Consider the following 28,000-nt stretch of genomic DNA (forward strand, 5'->3'; position numbering starts at 1 on the left):
CCTTGCTATAAACATTTTCTTACATTTTTCACACTTATAAGTTTGTTCTTAAAAAAAATTTAGTTGTTTTACAGTACTATATTATTTGCTTTTGATAAATAAGGTTTTGAATAAAGTTGAAATAAGATTTTATTACTTTATTATATACTTAGTATTTATTATATATAATATAAATATCTAAAATTAAGATTATAATTATACATTAACACCTATTTAAAAGTATTAGAATATAAATTATTTACAAAAAAAAATATGATTAAATTACAGTACAAATAGTAACATAATAAATACAAATGAATGAATAATGAGTCGATAAATAAATAAATGCAAAACAAATTACTAATCGAAATACTAAGATAAAGAAAATTGTAAGTTTATATAATTACAGATCAATATAATTATTAAAACAGTTATGTACATGTTTAACAGCAATTTGTAGAAATCATGTATAATAAAATTGAGCAATTAAGTATTATTAATAAACCAGGGAAGATTTACAAATATATTTCTTAATATTTTAGTATATAGAAATTTAATCACAGTATTATATAAGTCTCATAATAGATAAGTGTAATGGGTAAGATGATAAACTGCAAATGTTACTGATGATTTTACAAACCTGAAACATCTCAGGATGCAGCATCATGGAAATTGAAGGATATAAAGTAAGTATGGTTTTAATGGCTGAGGCCATACTTATAAACTGGTTACAGTTATACATCACTAAACTTAATCCTAAATCACTAACTTAACTGGGTGCAGTTTTACTGCATGCTGCTGGCATGTTTTTATGGCTAACAGTCATTCCAACTGATGCCATCAGAAGTGAAAGAAAATGATTCATTAAAGTTTTCTATAAAGTACTGTTATTGTTAAAAATGAGGGAACATTTTTATATTATTGTTGTAATTTTATTAATCCATTTATTGCAGATTCTCTCTCGCCAGCTATAATGATGTCTGATCAGTTGATAATGAATTGCTAAGTTATTTTTTCTTTATATCCAATTAATGTTTATTTTGATCAATAATAAGTTGCTTGTAACTTTACAATATTGTCAGATAATTAGAAAAAATATATATTTCAGATTAAAAATTCAACATTAACCTCAAAAAATTTTTTGTGTTGACTATAATGCTTTGTATGAATAAATGAACCCTTAAAAATTACTGTAAGAAACATTATTTAAGAATATTATTTATTATAGAAAGTTTTTTTATCATTAATTGTAATTACAACCATCTTTATTGTTGTGGAAAATAATCTCAAAGAATGTCACTATTCACAGATGAGTGTAATTTCTTCTACGTTTATTTTTAATATTATAACATTTTTTTTCTTTGTCTTTTCAGATTCTAATTATTACATTAATTAACATGCATGCTATTTAAGTATGCAGTCACTAGCAGCCCTTAAAAGAAATTTTATCCAAAATTTTAATTATACAAGGCAACCACATAATTACTCATGGTTTCCTTTATTGGCATCTGAAACATATTTATAATTGTTTTAACTTTTAAGTTTTTTCCCAAAAACATTTCAGGTGTTACAGAAAAAAATGGTTGTAACTAAACATAGTTCATTGTGTTGCCCAGTAGAAAATTGTTTTTCATCTAGTGTATTTATTTTATTCTTTTATAAAACATATAGTATCTTATTATCCTGTCTCCCAACACTAAAATTAAATATATTTCAAATCTAAACATTATAATTTGAATAGTAGAAACATGTGACTAGTTTGTACAAAAAAATAATAGTGTATCATTTTAAATGATTTGTGATATTTAAAGTTATGTTATTGTTGAAATTGTATCCTTGTTATGATTTGGTTCAATTTTTTCATCAGCTTGTCTTTTCACTTGTTCTTGCTTTATTATCTCCTTTTTGCTTACTATTCTATCAATACTGCAGTATGTAATTATTCCCATTACTCCTAGAATACACATGACTGTTGCTTGAGCTTGAAGTCCTAAGTAATTGCTCATGAAAAAACCAGCAGCAGTAAATAAACACTGAAAAATGTTAATTAAATTAATTAATTTTTTTTTTAAACATAATTTCTATATTAAATAGCTTGAAATATGAATCTGTATGTTGTATATACCTAAAAAATTGATTTAAGTGAAAACTTTGTGATAGATATTTTATATATCTTTAAGAGTATATGATTCATGTGTATCTTAAACAAAAAATTAAAATGTTTGTTATAAATTGTAGCCTTCATTTCCAAGATATAAGACATGGATTAGGCTGTCTGGTTTAGGATGATAATACTATCCTCTGAAGTAATACCTTATGGTGGTTCTGGAGGCTAAACAGAAAAAAGAAAGGATGATCATACTACTATGAGAAAAGTTCATCATAGCTTTGAAAAATTTCAGTTTTTAGGAGCATAAATTTTGGAGATACTTTGATAAATGACTGATTGTTATTTTATGTATGTATATATCTGACCTTTAAATCTTAAATACCAATTAAAAAGATCTTTTTTTTTTTTTTCCCTACTCTCCCCGACCGGATATCCAATTAAGTATACTCAGTCGGGGAGAGTGTCCTTTTACTCTCAAAGGAGGCGTCCCCCACCCGCCGGCTATACGTCCGGCACGGCAGGTTGGCCTCCCCGGTCTCGGATCTTTTGTTTTACATTGCCTGCCTCTATCTTCCGCTTTAGAGCCAAGGTCCGGCTATACCGTCCCCCAGCGCCTCAGCAGGGAACCGGGACTTGGTCTTTACGCCTTTGGCCTCTAATCGACAGCGCCGACCCCACAAAGAGCCTAGGCTCCCGCAGGGACGACCCCGCCGACCGGGACTTGGTCTTTTATTTTAACCCAAACTCAAACTCCCCTGGAGTTCACCCCCTTCTCAGGTACCTGCACACCAAGGCGTACGGGCCCTCCATGGAGTGACTGTCCGCCCTACCCTACTGTTTATACTCCTATTCTTCTGTCTTCATCCTCTTTGGCCCGCAGGACCTCCCCGGCGAACCTGCGGAACCATTCCCAGTTCTCATTGTTGTACCCCAACCAGTTTATGAGATTTTCTGGTGTAAGACCATTAATTACTATTTGACCTCTGTTAACGGCCCATCTTGGACATATGAACAACGTATGTTCGGCATCGTCGTTCTCTGGACAATAGATGCACTGCGGGGTGGCTCTCTTCCCGATCCTATACAGATACTGACCGAAAGAGCCGTGCCCCGACAGTAACTGTGTCATGTAAAAATTGACATCTCCGAGTCTATTGTTATTCCAAGTTTTAATATTAGGGATTAGGCGTCTGGTCCATTCTCCCACTCTGGACCCTGCCCACTCTTCTTGCCATTCTTGTTCTATAATCCCTTCCATCTCTTCTTTCAACATACCGCTGTGTCTGAGGATTCTGGCTTTTATTTGAAGGTCTATGGGTAGGACTCCGGTCAGTACGCACAGCGCGTAATACGATACCGTACAGTAACTAGCAGCTACACGCAGCAATGCTAGTCTATGGACATTTCTCAACTTCTTTTTATTTCGCTGTATGTTCATTGCCGCCCCCCATATGGGAGCCGCATACAGTACCGCCGAAGTGATAGCCGCGGTTATCAATCTTCGAATAACCATTTTAGGTGTGCCGTGGTTTTGAAATAATCCTCTTAATCCCTTTACAGCAGGAGTAACTCTCCCACAAATCATATCAATATGCTTGCTGAACCTTAAACTTTTGTCCAGAAGTACCCCCAAGTATTTTGTTTCTTTTACTTCATCAATTCTCTATCCTCTGATATTTAGATTCACACTTCTTAATGGTCTTCTACCCGAGAGGACCAGGCAACAGGATTTATTAGGAGCTATTTCTAATTTGTTATCCTCCATCCATTCATCTATTGTTCTAAGCGCTTGGTTTGCCTTGTTCTCCAGTTCATTAATATCTCTGTCTTCTACTAATATTGCGATATCATCCGCGTATTCTACTATCGATACCCCTTCGGGGTAGATTAAAAAGATCTTGATTGTAGTTTTCTTAACATTCTCTGATTAAAAATTGAATTTTCAGCCAACATTTAACGTTCAACCAAGATAAAAAGTTATAAAATTTTATGTTGAGAGAATGAATAGCTTTAAACCCTCTCTGGATTATTATTAACAATTCTTCTCGCTGAATAAGTGAAATAAATAAAAATGACAATATTTTCTGTTTGCAACAGTAAGCTTCTCTAGGGTTGTCTTATTTAGAGGTCTTCATTTATGTATAACTTATGTACAAGTATCAGACACAGTTACGTGAACAGTTTTATTCCTCTACTAACATAAAAAGCTAGTTAACATAAAAAAAATTTCTAGTAACATAAAGCCTTACATATCATGTACTAAAATTTGGTTTTGCTACATATTATTTTATTTTTTATTATGCTTTAAATTAATTTTGTTTCAAGCATAATTAGGGTATAGTTATAAATAATAGTTAATTTTCACTAGTGGTTGATTTAGTAGAGTTAATTTGATCATTGGAGATCAATTAATAATATCACAATATCAACTTTGGACTGGGGAAAAACAAACTGTAAACCCAAGTATGCAACTGGCATGTAAAGCAGTGTAATCTTCAAAAAACTTTTTTAGAATTAAAAGTTAAAGTTTGAGTTGTAGAAAATATGAAAGATAAAATTAAAAGTAAAACTTGAATGGTTTTTGAATTAGATCCAATATATAAGTTGCTAATTAGTAATAATCTTGTAAAGAAATATTCATAAGTTAAATCTGGTATGTAAAAGTCTTGTAAGTAATGTTATGAAGTTAAAATACAAACATCATACTTCCTCAGTTTAAGTATGAATGGAACTATGCTGAAAATGTGCATTTTTTATTTATTTATAATAATCCAGATTTGAAACTCAATGCAATTTATTAAAAAAAAGAAAATACAGGAAACAGATTTAAACAGTCAGTGCAATTTGTGAATAGAGGGATGTTGAGAACTAGAAGTTGTAATTATTCAATGTTTGAATGAGATTCAAAATATAAATGTTGTTTACTTATTTTATGTACAACCAAGTAACTATTTATTAGCTTTCTTTTATTAGTAACTAAAATCAGCTTTTGTTTAATACACTTATTTTTTTATAATATAGTTCATTTTATATTAGAATTATTAATGTTAATAGCAGGACATTGAATATTTTATTTCTGTTAGTCAATTAAGCATCTGTAGAATATACTTAAAGTTATATAATTAACTATTATTATGCAATACTTATCACAGAATTCACTGACCAAGTAAAAACCTGTTGGTTTTGACCTTCTTTAATCTTTATCTTTAACTATAACAAATGCAAATAAACTTTTATATATAATAGTAGTCTATTTGAAAAGTAGTCTTTATTGTTATTAATATAAAAACAACAATTTTTTAAAAAATTCATAGATCACAGATGGAGTACAAATTAATGATCATCTTTCAACACATGTGACTTTCTTTAATGCACTGTTATTAGTTAGAACTAATTGAAAGTCTATTATGCATTTACCTTAGTAAATTTGTAGAGAGCAATTGATTTGGAACTTTCACCTGGAAACATTGTTGCTAATAAAGCTATTATTTGAGTATTAAAACAACTGTCACCAATTCCAAGAAAACAGCTACATAATAAACCAATTGCAATACTGAAATAGAAAAATTGCATTTTATTTTCATTTTGAAGTCTTAAAAGTAACGAATAAGTGCTAATTTTATATTAAAATTACAATTAAATCTACTTTTGAGCAATCTTATAATGATTAGTTACAAAAAATAGTATATGCAGAGTTTTTGTATGAACATTAAAATAGTAGAGCAGTGTGACTTTAATTCAAGGGTAAAATGTATTATTCATGAAAAACTGGTTAGTGTTATTAGGTATTTCATAATTGTTAGTTTATTGCAAATATGAACACAACAGAATTTAATTAATGTTTGTTCAGTTATTATCTTCTGTTTATAAAACATTTCTTTTTACCATCTTTTTCTTTGATCATAACTTTGAGTTTCATTCTGTGTTTTCTTGTAAAATGTAGAAATTAAATTGTCTTGCTTCAAAATTGAAAAAAAATATTACAGATTAACATGTAGGATACAGTGACATATACAAACAAAATTATGTTATTTACTACAGAAGCAATATATTATTCAACATTCTGACCCTGTAGGGGAAGACACCATGTGTGGTGGGGCAGAATTGTCACCATGTGACAGTTGCGGTAGCCACGCCACTCCCTCTGTACTTAGCCCTTATGGGCTTTACTGGAGGTCATCTTCAAAACCTTGGCAAAAGGCATCTCTCAGCCTTGTTCTTGCCTCAGTCAGGATACCACATGTGACATTCCCATCAGTGTAGTAAAATCCCTAAAAACAAAAAAACTAATAAAAAAACACATCCCACATTAGCCTCAAACAAGACTGAGCAAACAAAATATGGAAAGGAACTGAAATCGCTACCTACCTGAAGGCAAAATAGTGAGTTCAAGACATAATTGCAACAAAACAAACCAACTAAAACTTAAAACTTACCAATTACAAAACAAACAAAAGAAGAATGCGGGAAGGCCCAGTAGGCACCCTAAATGCCCTCGGCAGTCCTTTCTTTTGCCAAATAATGTATAAACTATTATTCATTCGGCCTGGTTTCGCCAATTGACACGGAGATCTATTGCCGAACCAATAATATCAAGCCGACAGATAGTCTCCATGCATATCAACTCATACTTTGAACAGACGTACAGAACATGATGTACATTCCTCCACCAGGCCGAACCTCTCAGCATGTTCCGGAAAGCGCCATGCCCAGAAAGATATTGCGTTACATACTTATTCGGGCGTATCCAAGAGGCGCCCTGCAAACTAACAACATCAGGAAACAGACTATGCATATAACACTCGCCCTCTGCCTTATCCCACCTGGCCTACCACAAAGCATTACCATGTTGTTCAATTTCCCAAACTTTGTCAGAAGTTAACTTACCTAACTTCTTGGCGACATAACGCTGTTGCCGCTCTGACGCAATCAAGTCTGTCGGTTTCACCCCTGCAGTCACCAAGATCGCCTCACGTGAAATCGTACTGTAGCCACCCGCTACCGTTAAAAGTATAAGGCGTTGAGCCCTCAACAATATGTCCCGATAGCTTTTAAACTTTAGCCTATCGGCCCAAACAAGCGCCGAATACAGCATAATTATGTTGTATACAGCATTATATGTTGTATAAGGGTGCCTGCGAGGAAATCCTCGCAGGCACCCTTATACAACATACTGGTGGTCTTAAAACTCCAATCAGGATTGACCACTCGCAGAAGGTACTACAGGCCTTCTCCGCAACGTAGTGAAGGTGTTCCTTAAATTGCAGTTTCTCATTCAGAAACACCCTGAGGTACTTTTGAGCCTGAACGTATTTTATGCGCTGACCTGCCGCCTCCTCCCAAACGGTCTTTGAGGAGCATCTTCTCTGGGCTGAAAGTCGTCTTATGCTGGCATATTATTCAGCATCCCAACTCCATATGGGAAGATACCCTTGTGACGGTTCCGGTTGCCACACACCACTCCTTCCTAGCACTGATGAGCTTTAACGGGAGTCGTCTTTCGCTCTCTAACTTTTTACATCTTACAGTAATAAGCCAGGCCTGGTTGGGGTGTCACCGATGTAAATGCCTCGGCAGACATTTGCATCAGTAAAATACATATCAAATTTCGCCTTCACGTAGGTCTCAAACAGACATCTTCATATCCAACCTAACATGATTCCCTCAAACTAACTAACTGAAAACGCGAAAGGGTGGACCCCGCGCCTAGTTCAGATTTGACTGCACCGTTCGTGACTGTGAATGCCTAAAAAAAAAACGAGTTAAATCAGTGTTACACTCATTACAATCAAATCATGTCTTACGCGACATAGAAATTCAGAACTACACCCGAATAAATCGACCAGTTTAAGTCACCTAACAAGGGGAACGAAACCTCATTCCGGTCCGCGCAGGAGCCGGGGACAAACCCCGCACCCCCCCACCCAAATTCCATTATGTTGTCTCGCGTGGCATTATCAAATCACGATCAGGACCACCACCGGCGGAGAGAAGCCACGCTCCCGGTGGCACGGGTTACGATACCCCGGTGGCGCGGCCACCCCGCCAGTGGGAGCTCCAAATCGAATCACAAACGATACTAATATAATCGTAGCACGATGCCAATGCGCCTACCTCCAACCAATCCAATGCCTAAGCTGGAACCCTAGCCACCTGGGATCCTATCACGATCAAGTACATCGATTAAACTCCCTCTACAGACTTACACACCACAAGGGCGCGAAGAAACCCAGCCACTATAGAATACTATAGTCACTATAGCGATCATCTAGTTAATACGGAGATCCAGAAAGGAATGCTTTCTCTCAAGTTCCCTAACAGCTCGTGAATGTTCGACCTCGTATCGGGAACCAAATGGAGAAGACATAGTCCACTGTATCATCAGTTCCACAATCTGGGCATTGACTCGAATCCACCAAAAGAAACCTAGCCAAACTCTTCCGAAAGGCACCATGTCCGGAGAGAAACTGTGTGATATACCGATTGGATTAGACCCATCCAATCGCACCTAAATCAGACACTGCAGGAAATATACCATGCGTGTAGCGACCTGTGGGGGATTCGTCCCACTTGACCTGCCAAGACGCAAGCCCCCGGTCTTCAATCTTTCGTTCTGATGTCAATAGATTATTTACCTTGGAAATGTAGCGTTCCTTACGCTCATTAGCCAAAATATCTATTGGTTTGACTCCGGCTGCAACACAGACTGCCTTCCGCGAGACTGTTCTATAACCGCCTATAACAGCCAGCAAAAGGAGTTGCAGGCCCGCAACTAAATGTCCGCGCAATATCTAAAAGCCATGCGGTAAGCCCAGACAGGCGCAGCATACAACATAATAGCTTTGCTGACACCTTTGTAAAGGATACGCATGGTACGGTAGTTCAACCACCAATCGGAATGACTGACTCTATGGATTCCATAAAAAGCATCAGCGGCCTTTTTTGCTACATACTGTAGATGTTCCTTGAACCGAAAATTCCCATCAAGGATAACACCCAAGTATTTTTGAGCTGTAACGTACCGAATGGGGAGACCAGCCATACGAACCCGGATTCGGGAAGCAGAATCATTGTGGTTTTCTCTGAGCTGAAAATCATTTTGTGTTGGAGATTCCACAGTCGGACTGTCTCACAAGCATGAGCAGCTCGGAACTCCACCTCGTTATGCAAATCCCCTTCAATTAGTAGCAGCGCATCATCAGTATAAGCGACCACACGACAACCACATGGCAACTTAAACTCAACATGGAATCGAATTCTATGATCAAAAGAAGTGGACTCAGAACACTGCCCTGAGGGCATCCTTTAGTTAAGGTCTTACAAACCTCCAAGCCGCCACCACGCAGGGAAATGGTCCGATGGCTGAAATAACTTGAGAGCCCTTCTAATTCATTTCGTTTACTCTTACACTTCTGCATCTGAATCAGGGCAGAGGGCCACCGTAAGTTGTTAAATACCCCGGATATGTCCAGAAAAATCCCTAATACATATTTACATGGATTAGAGGAAGCTGTATCCCATCACCTTTAGTATGGCATCCTCAGTGGTGTTGCCTGGTCAGAAACCATACTGATTGCCCATTGGTAAATGATCAGTGGCCAATCTAACATTAATACGCAATTATAGGACCTTCTCAAAAACCTTGCCATCATAGGCAAGAGCATTAGTGGTCAGTAAGAAGAACTTACAGTAGGATCTTTGTTGCCACCTTTGAGCAACAGCACCAAGTCTCCACGCTTCCAACATGCCAGAAATAGTATTCAACAGTTGGCATGTCTAAAATGAAGAAAGACATTACTATTACTCATAACCATTACCATACCAAAAGCATTACTTTCCCAAGACATCCTCTTATCAACTACTGTTACATATATTTATTTTTTACAATAATAATAATTATTATTATTATTATTAAAAAAAGAATACGTTACTTTTAAATGAAAAATATAACCAATTAAACTATCCATTATCATTTTAAATGTTACTACTGTTAAGACTCAGGGTTATTTAAATAACTTATTTAATTTTTAAATACTCATAAATGTTCACTTTTTGTGGCTCCTGTTTAAATGTTGGAACTTTAATTTTTATTTAATGTAGGACTTTTAAATTTAAAAATCTTCAGCTTTGGTCAGATTCACTCACCTCCTTTCAGATGCACTCAGCTCCTGACAAATCAGTAGCTATAAATACTCATATATACAACATTATATAAGCAAGCTCTTCACCACATTAGTGTCCAGTTCTACGCCAGTTCAGTTCCAATTCATTACCAGTTCTACAATTCAATTCATTTCACTTACAGAAATATTTACAATTATAATGAAACAGTTTTAATTAATGTTATATTTCAATCATATTCAAACAATTAATGTTTTATATATACATAAATAATATTTCAATCACAATAAAATATTTATAAATACAAGAAATCGAAACTTAAATTATTAAAAGAATCAGTGACAACTTTCAACTACTAATTATATTCTAATAAATTTTTGACACAGAATAAATTGTTTTATTATTATGCTCAAATACAAAATTGTAATGAAATAATGGAAATGAAAGTGAATGTTATGAACTAACAACTTGGTTGGTTGATTCTCATTTCATTCAGCAATACAAATACCTGTCAGAAAATATTAAATTTTATTAATTATTTTATTTTTTTATCATGGACATTTTTGCACCTCATAATAATTTTTTAGGTCACCAAGGTAAATCTAAGAAAAAGCAAAAAATTAGGATTGTCCTGATTTATAAAGTAAGAAACAGTTCATTCAGAAATTGTGTGCTTTATTCTGAAATAAATGTAAGTTGTACTTCAGTTGACTCAAATCTAAAGAACTGATTTTTGGTAACTGTTGTTTTTATTGCAATTGAATATGAGTAAGCAATTGTTGTTTTAGACCCCTGGTGCTTTTTAATACTTTATCGTATATGTAGGTGTTTTGCTTTAAGTGCTAATAAAAAAAAATAATTTTTGTGAGAAGTTGGTTTTAACAATAATGATTCAATTACTTACTTGCTTTCAATTATAGCTTTGTCATATGTGTCCCCGAATACGGAATTATTTGGTAAATTAATTATCATCAACAGATATCCAAGTATCTGAACTCCTATTCCAGTTCCTAAACCTAAGCTTCTACCCCAGCTAAGCTTATTCAGTACTCCTGCTAGTGAAAATTGCAGAAAGCCACCTGAAATAAAATACAAGCATGCACTGTTAGAATATAATAATTATTGGGTCATTAAATAAATAATGATATGTTTTTTCTTATAATATTGTATCAACATAAACAGCAGTTTTTTGTTTATATTAAGCTAGACATCTAGCTCACCTATTGGCTTAATATTCTGTAATAATCAAAGAAAAATCAAACACCATTGCTATTTCATAAGATGTTCATAAATTAGTGATTTAAAGGTATCTTTTATTTTGTCCAATTGTACCTTACATAATGTTAATAATATAAAAATATTACTTTAATAGCAGTTTCAGGATTATAATACGCATATCTTTTTAATACCACCAATATATTTACAAATTTCTTGTTGAAATTTATCTTGCTTAATAACAAAAAAAAATTGTAAATCTTCATAATTAATAATTATTTATTATTGCTTTAAAAATGTTGCAGGTAGTTTCAGTAATGTTTTTATTTGTACAGTGAAACAGAAATTTTTTAATAAATAAATTAAACAATGAACAAATGCTGTCATTTTCTTTTCATTCACTTCTTGCACTTACCTGATGGCACTTGTAGTGTTTAGATCAGTATAATAGTTTGCATCTACATTTTCTTTCTATTGCAGTACCAATTATAATTATAATATAATTATAATCTTCTTGATTATAATTGTACTATTTCTTATATTTTTTGTCCTTAGGGGAAAGATGTTTTATATAGTTATTACAGGCTTTTATATTTAGATTTTATTTAATCGTTGTAATTTACAAAAAGACATCAAAACGAAAAAAAAAAAGGGCAGACACTGCATAGCAAAGACAGGAGGATAGTTAGAAAAATAAGCAATAAATGTGAAGAGGCTTGTCTAGAAAAACATGGACATATATTGAAAAAAACGGAACTTGCGTGCATTGACCTAGACCGGAATATGTATGGGTATAATAACCACGATAACGAAAGAAGGAAATGAAGCTGGAGAATCTAAATTGTCAATGCCAGGGAAAAGATCTCCAAGAAATTAAAATTCAAAATTTTCCTGTGATAGTTTTGACCGGTCAGTAATCCAAAATACTGTCTCTGAATATTACACGGTCAGAAAAATAGTTCCCACTGTGACAAAATTGTTACCAACCATTAGGGAAAAGCTAATTTTCTGTACGGAGTTAATCCATTAAAAAGATTGTTGCAGCAAATGGGTTTTCATGGGAGAAAGTGCATTCATTGAAGAAAATTAATTATTGAGTGACAAGCACAGAGTTGGCAGGGTAGATTTTTATATACTATTAGGAAATACAGATTAGAAGATAGACTTATCGTTTACTTGGAGGAGTTGTGGGTGGATAATAATTTGACCTTCAATAAATGCTGGCAAAGTGAGGACATACGTGTAGAAGGTGTGGTACCAATACTAGTTCATCAAACTGGATTATTTCTTATTTTATTATTCTTGCCGATACAAAAAATAGATTTATTGAAGGTGCAGAACTTTATTAAAAAGAAAGCAGGTCAATCATCTGACAATTATCATGGCTAGATGAATTCAGAGGATTTCAAAAAATGATTTAGTGAAAAGTTAATGCCAAATCTTTTGGAGAAAAGTGTGATCGTTTTAGACAACACACTTTATCACACTGTGCACATAAATAAGAAGCCATCAAAGAACAGAAACAAAACTGAAATGAAAAGTTGACTTTCAAAGAATAACATTTTCCCTTATAATCATATTTTTTCTTGAATTTTCTTGAATAAATAAATAAATGTTTTTACTGTCAACCGGGGTGCTCCTGTAGAGGTTACTTTGCTCCATTTTGGGAAAAGTTTTAAGTTTTTCTAGAACAAGGTGTAGAAGTCAACCCACCAGGTTGGTCTAGTGGTGAACTCGACATCACATATCAGCTGATTTTGAAGTCGAGAGTTTTAGGTTCAAATCCTAGTAAAGGTAGTTACTTTTATATGGATTTGAATACTAGATCATGGATGCTGATGTTCTTTGGTGGTTGGGTTTCAATTAACACATATCTCAAGAATGGTTGACCTGAGACGTACAAGACTACACTTCATTTACATTCATACATATCATCTTCATTCATCCTCTGAAATAATACCTTATGGTGGTTCTGGAAGCTAAACAGAAAAAGAAAAAAGTCAGAAGGGACTGGGAATTTTTGTTGTCACTGTTGGCAGCACTGGTATATGGTTTGCAAAGTTTGATGATCAGCCTGAGACTGTACAAGAAAGACTACACTTCATTAACATTCATATGTATCATTCTCATTCATCCTCTGAAGTTAATACCTTAACGGTGGTTCCAGAGACTAAACAGAAAAAAAGAAAGGTGCCTTTTCTCCTTCCTATTCTTGGATGATTTATTGTGAAAGTGAGCAATAAATTTTTCTGAATATTTTAGCCTTCAAATTATTGGTATTTCAAGAAAAGTGTAATTTTTATGTATGTCTATTATTGTTATTTACCCAAAGACCAAGTTTCATATACCTATCATTCTGTTTTTTAAAGTTTTTGTTTAATTTTAAAAAGTGAGGCTAGTTTTATGGAAAAGTGGGATAGCTTTGCTCCACATTTTTTGTTAATCCCATCCTGTTTTTTCTTTTGTTGATTTTATTCTAGGTGGTCTTGTTTCAGGATGACCAGGACATATAGAAGAAAAGTTAATTTAAGCAGGTATTGTGATTACACTGAAAAGACCTTAAATAAATGATTGCAGGCAGTCCAGAAGGGTTAAATTACACAGCGTAATGCTACAATATTGTACAAAATTCCAAGAAAACCTATAATAAATAAGATAAAGACTTTAAAAAACTCAAATGACTGCCAAACTAAATAAATCTTTACCAGAAAAGCCTATAATTTTCAATGATGAAGAGGAAGCCGCATTTGTTCGTTGTGTAACATAGTGTAGTGAATTTTGTTTCCCTTTAGACTCATTCAAAATTAGGATGATTGCCAAGACAAATGTGGAAGGTCTGTAAAAATATTTAAGAACAATATACCCGGGCGTGAATGGGTTTTTTTATTCCTGAGAAGACACCCTATATTGACTGGAGATTGCTTTGCTGCTAATGTAAAAGGGGTTTGGGTGGAGTAACCGGAGACACATTGAAGGAGTACATAGATAACTTGGAAGCTGTAACCAAAGGAGTCAACCCCCCCTGCCGAAAATATGAAGAATTATGCTGTCGAATCTTACGAATGACCCTGGATGAAAGAAGGTTGACATCAAGTGAGGGTCAAAGTATCCCGAAAGAACTTATAACACTACAAAAACAAGTATTTCAGTAATGTTCTGTAGTAATGCTATCAGGAAAAGTCTTCCTCCCTTTGTTGTTTATAAGTCCACAGAATTATGGGACACAAGGACTCAAAATGGCCAAAGTGGTGTTAGATATGGCAGTACGCAGTCTGGTTGGTTTGATTCAAGAGTATTCAATGAATGGTTTGAAAGTTTACTTTTACTTCTGCCCTATCTTAAAAGGTTGTCTGGAAAAAAGTAATAATTGGCAACAACTTATCAACTCATCTCACTGTAAATGTGCTCATTTTGTGCCAGCAAAACAACATAAACTTTGTTTGCCTTCCTGCAAACAGTACTCATCTGAGACAGTCACTCAATGTGGTGTTTTTTGCACCACTCAAAAGAGGCTGGCGAAAGATTCTAATGGAATGGAAGGAAAATGGTTTTACCAATTCCACCCTTCAAAAACAGCACTTCCCTCCCTTCTTAAGAAGCTGATGAACTACACTGAATCTAATTCAAAGTCTCATTTAATATCTGGGTTTAGGAGTTGTGGAATTTATCCACTCAGCCTTGAAGAACTTTTGAAAAATCCCTAGTACATCTGCATTATTTAGTGAAGAAGATTTACAGAATTCATTTTTGCAATCTTTGGAAGAGAAAAGGATGGGACACAAAAAAGGGAAAAATTACCGTTCCTGCTGCAAAAAGCGTTGACCCAGAACATTTACAAGAAAATGATGGTGGTACTACAAGCACAGGTACCGGTAACTGCTATAAAAACCAGCAAGGACAAAGCATCCTATATACTAACAAAGTTTGAAAGTGCAGAAAAAAAATAAGAGTAATTCACAACAATAAAAAAAAATGTTATTCTAAATTTGATGAAAGTGACTTGGTGGATCTTTACTTTAATGAGAAAATTTAAGAGTACGAAAGAGAAAAAAATTGAAGAAAAAGAGTTTAATGACTTATTAGAAGGTTTGAAATACTTAAACTCTTGCCTTTCCTTACAAGTGTTGAAAAAAAAATTGGAGTTTGTTATCTTTAAATATGAGGGGAACTTTTTTCAGATAAAATACTTAGTCTTAATGAGAGTGAAGTGTGCATATCCTCACTGCAGAAATCATTTAAGTCATGGAAATAGCCTGATATCAAAAACAAGCACAATTACTCATGGGAAGATGTTATAGGAAAAATTCATTCCTCCAAACAAGTGTTTAAACGTGGCTGTATTTCTGTTCCTGAACTTGACAGAATGTGGATATAAACCAAGTTACAATTTATTATTTTTTTTTAAAGGCATTGCAATAATGACACAATAGTAACTGGAGAGTTAAATGAGGATTGTTTAGACTTTTTATTGGTTTGTTTTGAGAAAAAAAAATTATTTTTGTTATAATTTTGTAATTTAACAAAAAAATTTGGTTTATAACATGTAGTTATCATTCCAGTTATAACCATTCGTATATAAATAAAATGTTAGTGTATTTTTACCCCTTGTTGATGTCTATCTTTGCTCCAGGGAGTATTAAGCATGCTTCCAGAATGTATTTTACAAGCTGGAGCAAAGTATCGCCCTCCGTGGGATAACTTTGCTCCAAAAAGTAAAAAAATAAATATAAATTAAATTAAATTATTTACATTTCATGAATACTGTAGAAATGTTCCTAGTAACCTTCTTAATTGAAGTAAACACTTATAGCTTTTTGTTTTAGCCAATTTTGATGTATAAACAACTGTTTTTCTAAAAAAAAGTGTTAAATTTGGAGCAAAGTAACCACGAATGATGGTTATACATAAAAATATAGATTAAGATAATACTTCATTTATTAAGAAAAAAAAAATAGATATATAAAAAAGCAAATAATACCGTAATTAACAATATTTGTTTTTTGTGTGCGTGTGTATTTGCACGCATGTGTAGAATGAGGAAGTCTAATAGAGAGAGAATGATAAAGCCTGCTATTAACAGTAGGAATAATGTGTATGAATGAAAAGATGATGTTTTTACAAATGTACGATAGATAAAATGCTTTTGCACATAGCCTTCGTGCAAGTGTGAACTGGCTGCCTTCTATAGCCTAGTAATAATTCCAGCGCGCAACAACAGTAAAGTGTAATTTAAAACATGCTGGCAGTAACATAGACTTCTAATTTTCTAAATTCCTTTTACACTTGGTAAGTCCAAATTCCAACTACTTGGTCATAATTTATTAATTAATATTTTTAGAATAGTTTTATTGTTATAGTGATAATAGTAAAATAAAATATTATTTAGCACAGTTACTTTGATTTAATAAAACCTTATTCTGTGATTTTGTATGACTTAGTTCTTATAAGTATTGTATTTTATGTAGATAAATATTAACTAATTTAAAATATATTTAAATCTTTTTAAAATTCTATGTATAAATAGTTTATACTTATTAAAATACTATAAATTATATTTAATGATATTTTTAGACTTATTTCACAGAGCTATTTAGTTTTTATGTATTAAAAAAATAAACAGATTTTCTTAGTGGAAAATTGTTTTTCCTATTTGTGGCTTATTAAAAAAAGAAATATATAAAAAAATATACTGTTTGCAAAATTGTTCGTTAAATTATTCAATCAAATTTTTTTTTTTTACTTCTTTCTTAATGAAACTTTGATTAGTTAAAAATCATTTCAAAATCTAACTTAATTGAAAGTATTGTACACCTTCTGTCTCCATCAACCTCTGTGGTTTTTTAAAATAAATATATAATTAATTAAAAAAGATTATGCATGCTTTATGGAAAATAAAAATCTACCATAAAAAATGACAAAACAGTCTTGAACTGCTTTAATATGTGTACTATTATTTCATGTTCCATTTGGCTTCCAAAATATTGACAGTAAATAAGTAAAGATGTTCTACATACAGAGCAAAAATTTATTTTGGTCTACATTTAATTTAAATTAATTAACTGATTTCTAATTGACTGATTATGAAATGGACAAATTTACCAAAATTCTTTAAAAATTCCTATTAATCTAATAACTGATACATAAATGAAACTTGCTCTTGTTCTTTGTTTTGTCTGATACATTTGATAAACAAAATTTTTAAGGATTAATTAATATTACCAAAAATTTCACCAACTCCTATGAAGAGTCCAGATAGAGCCACAAGCTGCTTTGCGATAGGTCCAAACTGAAGGGTAAATCCCAAACACGAACTATACATACCCATTACATACATTCCCTGTAAACCTGTGAAACATTAGAAAGTATTATGCATTTATTATAAAGTATTATACACAAATATTCACACACAAGAAACATTTGATCTCCTTGGCAGAGTGGTAATATTTCAGCTTTTCATCCAGAAAAGGTTTGAATCCCAGTCAGGTATGGGATTTTTCATATGCTAAAAATTTCCATTCTCATAGGGCAAAATGACCAAAACAGTTGATGTCAGTCATCTCCAGAAAAATAAAAAAACCATTTACATTCAGTAGTCTATAAAAACTTCATTTTCAGTGATGTAGTCACTGAAAATTATAAACAACATTGTTAATACATACAGCATATAGATTATACTAACACATTGTTAATATAATTTTAGTTTTTATAAAACGGTTTTTGTACAGACACACACAATAGAAGTTTAAGTACAACTAAGAAGGATGGATTGTATTTTTATGCAAGTCTGTACTGAATGTAAATGGAACTTAAAATAAAATGTATTGGACTTGAATATTACAACATGAACTTTAACTTGAATTTAAGTCAACTGTAAACAACCAATAGCTTTTGTCCTACTGCATTCCACAACTATGACAATGTAAACTAAGCCATTGTAGACAGCAACAATGAAGTGGCTTGCTGAAAAAGCAATGAGTATAAACTGCTTTTTATGAAAAAGGGAGTTCTGTGCAATATCATGATTATGATAAGTTTTTCTACTTTATTAACCTAATTAATATCATGTAAGAATCCAGAGAAAAATTTCTTCTGAGAATATCAAATTGCTCATGAAATAATCTATTATATTTTAACATTTTGTTTGTATATGCCATTCAAAACCAGAGTAAATATCAACCAATAAACTGTGATGAGATTTATGTGAGTTAAATTTCTATTCCATATTGATCATCACTAGCTCTGACAAACATATGATAAAGAAAGTCTTATATCATCTAACTAGAAGAGATGGACACAGTTAATTCTTAAGAATAACATTGTTTTTATAAACAAGAAAAATAAATGATTGTAATTAATAAAGAATGTAAAGAAATAATAGCATTATTTTGAATACAATCAGTTATTTAATAAAATAATGAATTTATCCTACAAAATAACAGAACTATGCAATTCAGTAATAACATACCTGAGAGTACTTGAGTACTAAATGTAAAGCCATTGTACAGTAACCCTCACGTAACGACAAGCTTTGATGTTCACCCTGCACGTCACTGCTGTACTATTGTTATTTGAAATATTGGCACACCATGATTAGCCAACTTTTAGTAGTAAAAACGTAATGCAACTTGTTGTTTATGAAGCAATTAATTATTGTGTGTTTACAGAATATTAATAAAGTGTGTGTTTCTAATATAAAACAATTATTTTATTTTTGTTCTTTTGCTTTTCCATGTTATAAAGTTCAGTTCTGTGGTTCTGCCTTTCAGTTTGGTTCTTTTGCCATGAGTTGTTTATTTTATTACATAGTCAATTAATGTATGATTCAATATTTTGTAAAAAGTTTTTATCTTGGTTTACGATTCAAACTCTATAAAGTAGTTTGTTCACGTGCGAATAGTTATGGCTGAATTTTAGTAACAAAACTTCGAAGACAGATACACGAAATTATAAACAATGTGTAAATTTCATGAAGAAATAATCTTTAGCTGTAGGAAAATTAAAAAATGACAAGCATTTATTGCTATATAGAAGTGTGAAAAGAGAACTGCAGCTACCTGTGACATTTCCAGGACTCAGGTTCAAAGCCTAAGAAAAGAAAAAATGAACCTTTTGGAAATGAGGGGATGGAATGTTCATTATCACCCTGAAAAAAAACGTTCTAAAGTTTGGTTAGGTGAACTGTGAATGAATTTCACTCGAAGGGGAGTTTTTTTTTCTTTAACCTTCGGGTCCACTGTTACGTATTGCTTCAGAGGATGAGATGAATGATTTGTAGTGTGTGTGAAAATAACATGCCTGACTGGGATTCAAACCCAGGACCTCTGGATGAAAGGCCAAGACACTACTACTCGTGCCATGGAGGCCGGGAAAGGTAGGAGAGTTTAACTGTTGGTAACTGCAACATAGAGTTATAGAGTTTGTTTAAACTCTATAAAGAATTGAAAATTAAAATTAATTTTAACCGCAGTGAAGCTAGTTTAAGAAGACTTTTGAAAGAATTAGGTTTTAAGTGGAGTAAAACAGAAAACTAAAGGAAAGATGTGGTTGAAAAAAATAATATTAGGCAGAAAAGGATTTCATATTTGTAGGCAGTCAATGATTTTTAGATGATGTAACTGGGCGATCGTATTCTTAGATGAATCCTATGTTTTATCATCTCATTCAACGGCAAAATCATGGGTTGACGAAAGCAGTGCAGGAATTCATTTACCAATAAATAAAGGTGAACGCTTAATTATAATTCACACCGGAGGTGAATTGGTCTTTATTCCAAATCAATATTAGAACTTGGATAGCCAAATCAAAAAGTGGCGATTATAATGATAGCATGAATACTAAAAATTATTTGAAATGGGCTGAAGAAAAATTAGTTCCTAACCTTCCTCCTTAGCCTCTAGTAGTTATTGACAATACTCTGTATCATAATACCCTTTCTGAAAAACTTCAGTTCATCAAGCAAGAACAAGACATGACTGTTTGGCTACGGAAACATCATATTCCATTTTTGTATCAAATGCCTAAACCACAGTTCTACGAACTAATTAAGTTGAACAGAAGTAACAGAAAACGATACAGATTTAATGAATTGATGGTCAATTGAGATGGTATAGTCAAAGGTTAAACGATGTGCTGTGAGCCACAACACAACTTTTAAGTTGTCAGAAGTGCAGAAACTGTGTGAAGATAAAATTAATTCGATGAGCGATGAACACTGGAAACCTTACTGTGAAAAGGTTAAAGCCATTGAATGTGAATATTAGAGCTAAGAATCGTTAATAGATTCTCAGAAAGAAAGTTTCATTGTCTCTTTATGTAATGACAATTATAATAATAACAATTACACTGAAGATGGTGATGAGAGCGAGAAGAGCATTCTAGCTTTGGAATTAAATGGATAATTCATTTTCCAGTAAGTAATTAAAGTTACAGTAATAACTGTCTATCGCAATGTTTACCGTATAATTAGTAGTAGATAATTTTGTCATCCATTATTACATTTTACAATGTACAGTACAGAATTAGCTTATTGTATTTAATTTCAAAATTGTTATATGCAATTGTTAAAAATAGAACAATTATTTGGTAAGGGGGATTACTAATTGCGGGGAATATGTTTTTATGTTGGGTGGTAATCGTCGCCACCACAAGCTCGCTGTTACTAGGCGACGACTGTACAAGTACATTACAATAAGACAGTTAATCTTAAAAATCTGTTCTAGCATGGAGTAAATTGCTTTATAAAATGATGCTTGAGTTTTGTGTTCACAATTTAAGTAACACTACATGTTGACAATTGACTTTGATTTCATATACTACAATTCACATTGTGCACTACCCTGAACTAACAATGTTCTGCAACTGAGATACATGATGGTAACATAAATAATATTTTTTATTTTCATGAAAAGTAACTATTGTAATCACAACTTAATATAAAAAAAGTTGTTGTAAAACAAAATGTTTTCCATAATTTAAAGCACTAAGTATATTATATCTGAAGGAGAATTTTCTTCTGCTTGAATTATTTATTATTATTTTATGGAATTAAAAGTTGTAATTACAAATTTTGAAATAGATTATTTACCTGTGTAACAAAATGTAATACTCAGAATAAACATTTTTTTATCTGTAAAAATCACCCACGCTCTTTTAAATGCTGCTACTGGACCTTCATTATTTTCTTCTTTAGCAAATTTTGTGTCCTTCCCTGGTGAACGTAGCCAAAAGAACATAATAAAAGATAGAAGGGAAATCCCAAGTAATACTGTAGTAACAATTATTCTTGTTGGTTTATCAATATGTGTTTTATTTGCAAAAGCAAAATACACGAAAGAATTTCCATATAATGATCTGAAAGTAGAGTAAGTAATTTTCATAATTAAAATATTAATAATTAACATCAAAAAAATTTATTTTCACTATAACTTATGAAATTTAAAAAATAATTGTACTATAATTTATCAGTCTATGTTATGTAATACAGATTTTGATGAGAAATTAACATTAGTTATTTTATGAAATCTATGCTACTTCATATCGGCTGGATTTGCTAAATCAACAAAAGTTTCTTGCACCTTTAGTACAATAGGGTATCCCAAATTGTACAAGTCTTTTATATTTTTTTATACTTTGTATGGTAAATTATGAAGGAATTTACTTTTTTTTTTTAATAATGAAATAACCATTTGAGAGAAGTAAGATTACATGATCATTATTCATGAATGGTGAATTTCTTTATAAATTAATAGAAGAATTAATTTTATATAACAAATTAATGTAAAGTACAGTAAAAAAAATCTAATTATCTAGTAGGTACGTTATAATTTTATTAACTTTAAATTTATTTTGTCTGTCTCATTTACAGTATATCAATCGTATTGAAATATACAACACGATGAGTATTGCATATTATGATGAATATGAGAAATTCATCCATAAAAACAATTGAAACTATTTATCTAAATCGAAAATAATAATGTTATTTTTCACATTTCTCTAAGACTATTTTTTATTTAAAAATAAACTTTTTCTACTTACGATGATTGAAAGAAGATCCAAAATATTCCTGAGTTTCGTATAATTGTGTCAGGATCTGAATTCAAAATTATATAATTTCCTTGTGCTGTCCATAACAAAGCTGCACTACCTCCTTCAATTATTCCTCCAAGGTATATAGCCCAAGGCTTTTCGATGTAAAAAGCTGCTATATATATTCTGTTTGTAAAAATGAATAAATAAATTCACAATTAGTATCTAACCAAATTTGTGTATTATATTTTTTATTTTTTCATTTGAAAAGGGAATAAGTAAGTAGAGTTATCATGTTAAAAAATAAAAGAACACTGGGAAAATTAAATGTGCATTTACTTATATAAGAAGTTCAGGTAGAAACACTTCTTTTAGAGTTTGGAAATAGTGGAAGTAGCACATGGACTGGAGCTAATCAAAAAGAGCATCAATTAAAGAAACAAACAAACTAGCTGTAAACTGCTTGCATACTGTAATGTTCTTACTTTTTTTACCCATTACTATTAATGTGAATGTTTCCACTATGTTCTCATCATTAGAGAGGAATTTAGAGAAGCTTGAGAAAGAGAAGGTAAAGAAGAATTTTGAGAAGGACATCGCAAGAGGTTTGAGTAAAAAAGGTAAGGTAGAAAATATAGAAGAAGAATGGAGGAATGTTAAAAAGGAAATTCTTAAATCATCAGAAGTGAACTTAGGAGGAACAGAGAGAACTGGTAGAAAACCTTGGATATCAAAGGATATATTGGAGCTGATGGATGAATATAGAAAGTATAAGAATGCTAGTGATGAAGAAGGTAAAAGGAACTATTGACAATTAAGAAATACTATAAATAGGAAGAGCAAACTAGTAAAAGAAGAGTGGATTAAAGAAAAGTGTTCAGAAGTGGAAAGAGAAATGATCATTGGTAAAATAGAGAGTGCATACAGAAAAGTTAAGGAGAATTTTGTGGTATAAAAATTAAAATCTAATAATGTGTTAAACAAAGATGGTACACTGATTTATAATATGAAAGAAATGGTTGATAGGTGGGTGGAATATATTGAAGAGTTACATGGAGGAAATAAATTAGAAACTGGTGTAAATAGAGGAAGAAGAGGAAGTTGAAGAGGATGAAAAGGAAGATTCAATACTGAGATCTGAATTTAAGAGAGCATTAAAAGATTTGATTGGCAGAAAGGCTCCTGGGATAGACAGGATACCTGCAGAATTACCAATTAACATAATACTTATAATTCTGTAAAACTTACGTGTATCCTAGAGTAGATATAAGCATCGTTTTTGCTGGTCCAAATATACTTATAACTGATGGTGCAAGCCACAAACAGCCCGAGAATGATGCATAGAGTAGTGTTAAACTGAAATAGCCATCTCCTTCAAATTCTGGTGATTCATCTTTTATACTGTTCATTATAGTTTTCTGTAAAATTTTTAATGATTAGATATTATGTATGTTTTTATTCATTAAAATTATCTCATTTCAAGACTTTTTCTTCTTCTAATATTATGTTGAAAAAAGTCACATATTATAATTACATGAAATTTATAAAAAAAAATACACAAAATAACTGAAAGGTATATTATAGTAAAATAAATATTATTAGTTCCCAATTCTGAAAATAGAAATCTGTCAAACTTATAATCAGGCATAAACATTGCAATTATAAATAAATGTTACTTTTTTAATTAATATTCAGACATTACTATATTATATTTCATCAGATTACATTACTTTCTTAAACATTTAGTTTAAAGCATTAAACTAAACATACATTACATTTCATTTGTGATAAACGAACATATATAACAAATGATAAATCTATTTATTTTCTATTAACTACAGACAAATGCCCTATTAAATCTAATTACTTATTTTTTTATAAGAAAAATTAATTTTGCAGAATATGAAAAAATATCAAGCCTGACTGATACTTGAACCATCAGAAAATCCCAGATAAAAGGGAGTGACACTACCATTCTACCATTGATTTATTTATTTAAATTAATTTATTATTAATTTAGTACACCCAGTTTTAAAATGGTAAAAGTTACATACTCACCTACTGTTAATATAAATAGCATAGTCTATGCATATAACTAATTCACACTAATGACTATGCAATGCAATAACTTACAGAAGTACTTTAAAATGAACTTATCTGTAATTTGAAGGCATGTGTCAGTAAAGTAGGGTTTTAAGATGTTCTTGAAAAGGTTTTAGCAGATCCTTTATGAAAGTGAAAAATTTATTAAGAAAATTAATCTGTATTATAAAAAGTCAAAGATTAAAAAAGGTCAAAGATTAAAGGGCCTTATATATTCTGGTCTTTGGGAATTGATTTGGGGTAAGAAAATGAGAGCTCAGTTAACTTAAATAAATTACATCATTTAATAATAAAAACTCTATGATTTTGAATACATGCAGAAGTATGATAAAATAATATGAAAAAGACTTCATGAAAGGCCTATATGATGTGCAATAATCATGTTTGAAGAGCAGCATACAAACTTTTCTTTTGCAAATGCAAAGTAAATTTTATATATATTAGGTTGTCAACCCCAGAATACAAAATGCACAACACAAGTCAAGACCTTATAAAAGATAGAAGATAATCTGGTAACTAATGATGTAATATTCTAAAAGACAAAGGCAGGAGAATACCTAACCAAAAAATAAATATAGATATAAGATAAGTATTTGATGTCAAGATATGTTTGGATCAAGTATTACACTTAGGAATTTTACAGCTTACATTTTTCAATCACAGAGTTGGCATTTAATTTCAAAACAGATCTCTTTAGGTCACATCTAAAATACGTCAGTTAAATGGATTTTATGTTCAATTTTAAGCCATTACTGCTATTCAAACCAATACATTTTAGCCATGAGGAGTTTTATGTGATCAATGATTCACCTCAGCAAATAACTGAACTGTTACTAAAGAAGTTTTATTTTAGTGTTTATATTTAAAATGTATAAATAAGAAAGAAGAGTGGTCTATAGTATTTTGGACAATTCACATTATAATTCAGATATAGTAAGAAATATTTAAAATGACTTTCATATTTTAAAAGTACTATTTTGAGTTGTTTAATGTGTGACTTATGCAACTTAACAATTTCTACTGTACTGCAATAATGAATAATTAAAAAAAATTAACTACTAACTTTAAAATGACTTGGAAATTATGTTTTCTGGAGCCAATTATTCAGTTAATTAAACAGGGGAGTTATCTGATTATTAGTTTTGGAAGAACTACTGGAAGCATAATTTCAGTTTATGATTTTTAATAGTTTTAGAAACAAGAGACCTGTTAATTAAAAAAAATAAAAAGAAAAAAATTAAAGGACCAGAAAAACTAAAACAGGGCAACAGAAATTTAAAAAAAAAATATACAAAAATGAGGAAGTACAAAGTACAAACTAATACAAAGTGAAATAAATATTGAATAAAATTAGATAGATTAAATAAACTAAGTAAAATTAGTAAACTAAGTAATAAAATAAACTTAAGTTTTATAATATTTTCTCATGCTCATCAAATAATAACTTTTAAATAAATATTGAGTGTTTCAAATGGATTTTTAAATTTAATAAATGAATTCTAAATAAATAAGTCTTAACATTTTTTAAAGGTTCTTTCAAATAAACCTGATTCTTATGTAAGATGCAGATTAATCAAATATATATATATATACTTAAATAGTTAATTTTTTACTATTATTGATACAGTCCATTAATTGATCCAAAGAGAAACTGTGAAACAATGTTGTTTAGCATCAGTGACACTAAGAAAGTAGTTCTTTTTGTTAATATTCACATTAAAAATAGTTTTGATATCTAACTCTGACACCTCTTCTACTTTTCTGGCAAAGAAACTATTTATTATTTCTATAAAACTGAAGAATCATAATATAAGAATCATAGTTTTTTTATAACAATTCAATGAGAAATTTAATGCTAAGGAATGATCTGGTCAAATATTTATTCATATAAATCATTAATTCATATAATGTGAAGATGTTTTTTTTGGCTCAATTCCAGAATATACTATAGATTTAAATGGAAAAATGTTTTGCATTTTATATAGTTAGTTGGATTACAGTTAGTACCATTTTAATTTTGGCTTAAAATTATAGCTAATTCTATGGTAAAGATGAAAATTCCCATGTCAATTTAAAATAGTTTACTCACCAGTAAAAGGTATCAAAATTTATAAGGAAAAGTTGTAAAATAAATATTGAAAAAATTCTTTCAAAACTGATATTTATAAATCAACCAATTTTAATTGACAGTCAAAAAACTACATAAACAAACTGCATAGAACTAAACTAAAAAAGGTTCTAATGACTTATTAAGCTGAAATAGCTTACTATTTTCTTCTTTTGTTTTCTATCTTGACAAGGAGTTTTGTTGTTAAGGTTTTTAAATGACAGCAGCCAAAACCACTTTTAATTTTTACTTTTGGTTCCAATTTTGTTTTGTCTTCAGACATGCTACAAATGTATTTTGAAAAGAACGATAAATTGGATGACTAGGAGGGAAAATAAATAAGATCCTTGTAAGGATCAAATTCCACACCAAATAATTTTTTTTTTCTGTTTAGCCTCTGGGAATTAGTATTACTTCAGTGGATGAATGAGGATGATGTGTATGAGTGTAAATGAAGTGTAGTCTTGTACAGTTTCAGTTCGACCATTCCTGAGATGTGTGGTTAGTTGAAACCCAACCACCAAAGAACACCAGTATCCATGATCTAGTATTCAAATCCGTATAAAAGTAACTGCCTTTACTAAGACTAGAATGCTCCAAATCAGCTGTTTGGGAAAACGCGTTCTCCACTAGACCATCACAGTGGGTTACACCAAATAATTTGGAAGTCAGCATGTTAACTGCTACTCTAATTGATCAGCCATAAAAAAATGAAAAAGTTGAAAACACTAAGTGTAGTTTTCCTTTAGATATATAAATATAAACTATTGGAAATTTGTAGTTAATGATTACAGCCTACAGCAATATATAGAAAAAAGTAAATATTTTAAAGGATCTGCTTCAAGGGATATATTCAATTTTTATATTTTAATTTTCATAAAATAAATGGTATATATAATAAAAATATGATGATACTTTCTTACCTGAAGATTTTCCATTGTTAAAAAAGATGTAAATAATACCATAAAGCATATTCCTAGGTAAATTGTATTGAATGATCTGCTTTGTAAATGCATTTTTAAAAAAAATGTAAACTCAGTTTCTGTAAAAAAAATTTCAAAAAAATTTCAAGTGATAAAATTATCTTAACTAATAAATTTTTAATGTTGTGGCTCGACTTGATTATTCACTACTGTTGTTGATGTTAAGTCACATCGTAAAGACTGGTTCTCTCTGTTTGTTAAAGATTTAATATAAAGGTAGTTCTTATCAGCAAAAATAATAATCCCTAAAAATTCAAGATTTCAACAGTATATAAGATTCTTAATTTTTTGCTTCTGCTACTATTTACAATACTTGTATATTAATATTTCATGATCATATATAATTAATGATTT

General features: G+C 31.2%; 1 protein-coding gene and 1 pseudogene across 1 annotated transcript; one reads left to right on the top strand and one right to left on the bottom strand.

Annotated features, from left to right (window-relative positions):
• Window positions 1-212: 212 nt before the first annotated feature.
• On the bottom strand, window positions 213-27,989 carry LOC142320349 (UNC93-like protein MFSD11). Its single transcript, XM_075358056.1, has 8 exons — window positions 27,587-27,989; window positions 23,702-23,871; window positions 22,463-22,639; window positions 21,510-21,775; window positions 17,645-17,770; window positions 11,115-11,289; window positions 5,507-5,642; window positions 213-2,012 (listed from the first exon to the last, which is right to left on the bottom strand). Exons 1-8 carry the CDS (start codon window positions 27,677-27,679, stop codon window positions 1,791-1,793), a joined length of 1,365 nt encoding a protein of 454 aa, XP_075214171.1. The 5' UTR covers window positions 27,680-27,989; the 3' UTR covers window positions 213-1,790.
• LOC142319814 (uncharacterized) lies at window positions 14,662-15,800 on the top strand (annotated as a pseudogene).
• Window positions 27,990-28,000: the final 11 nt, after the last annotated feature.

This window comes from Lycorma delicatula, chromosome 2, assembly GCF_047948215.1.
Source record: "Lycorma delicatula isolate Av1 chromosome 2, ASM4794821v1, whole genome shotgun sequence".
In the NCBI taxonomy this organism is placed as follows: domain Eukaryota; kingdom Metazoa; phylum Arthropoda; class Insecta; order Hemiptera; family Fulgoridae; genus Lycorma; species Lycorma delicatula.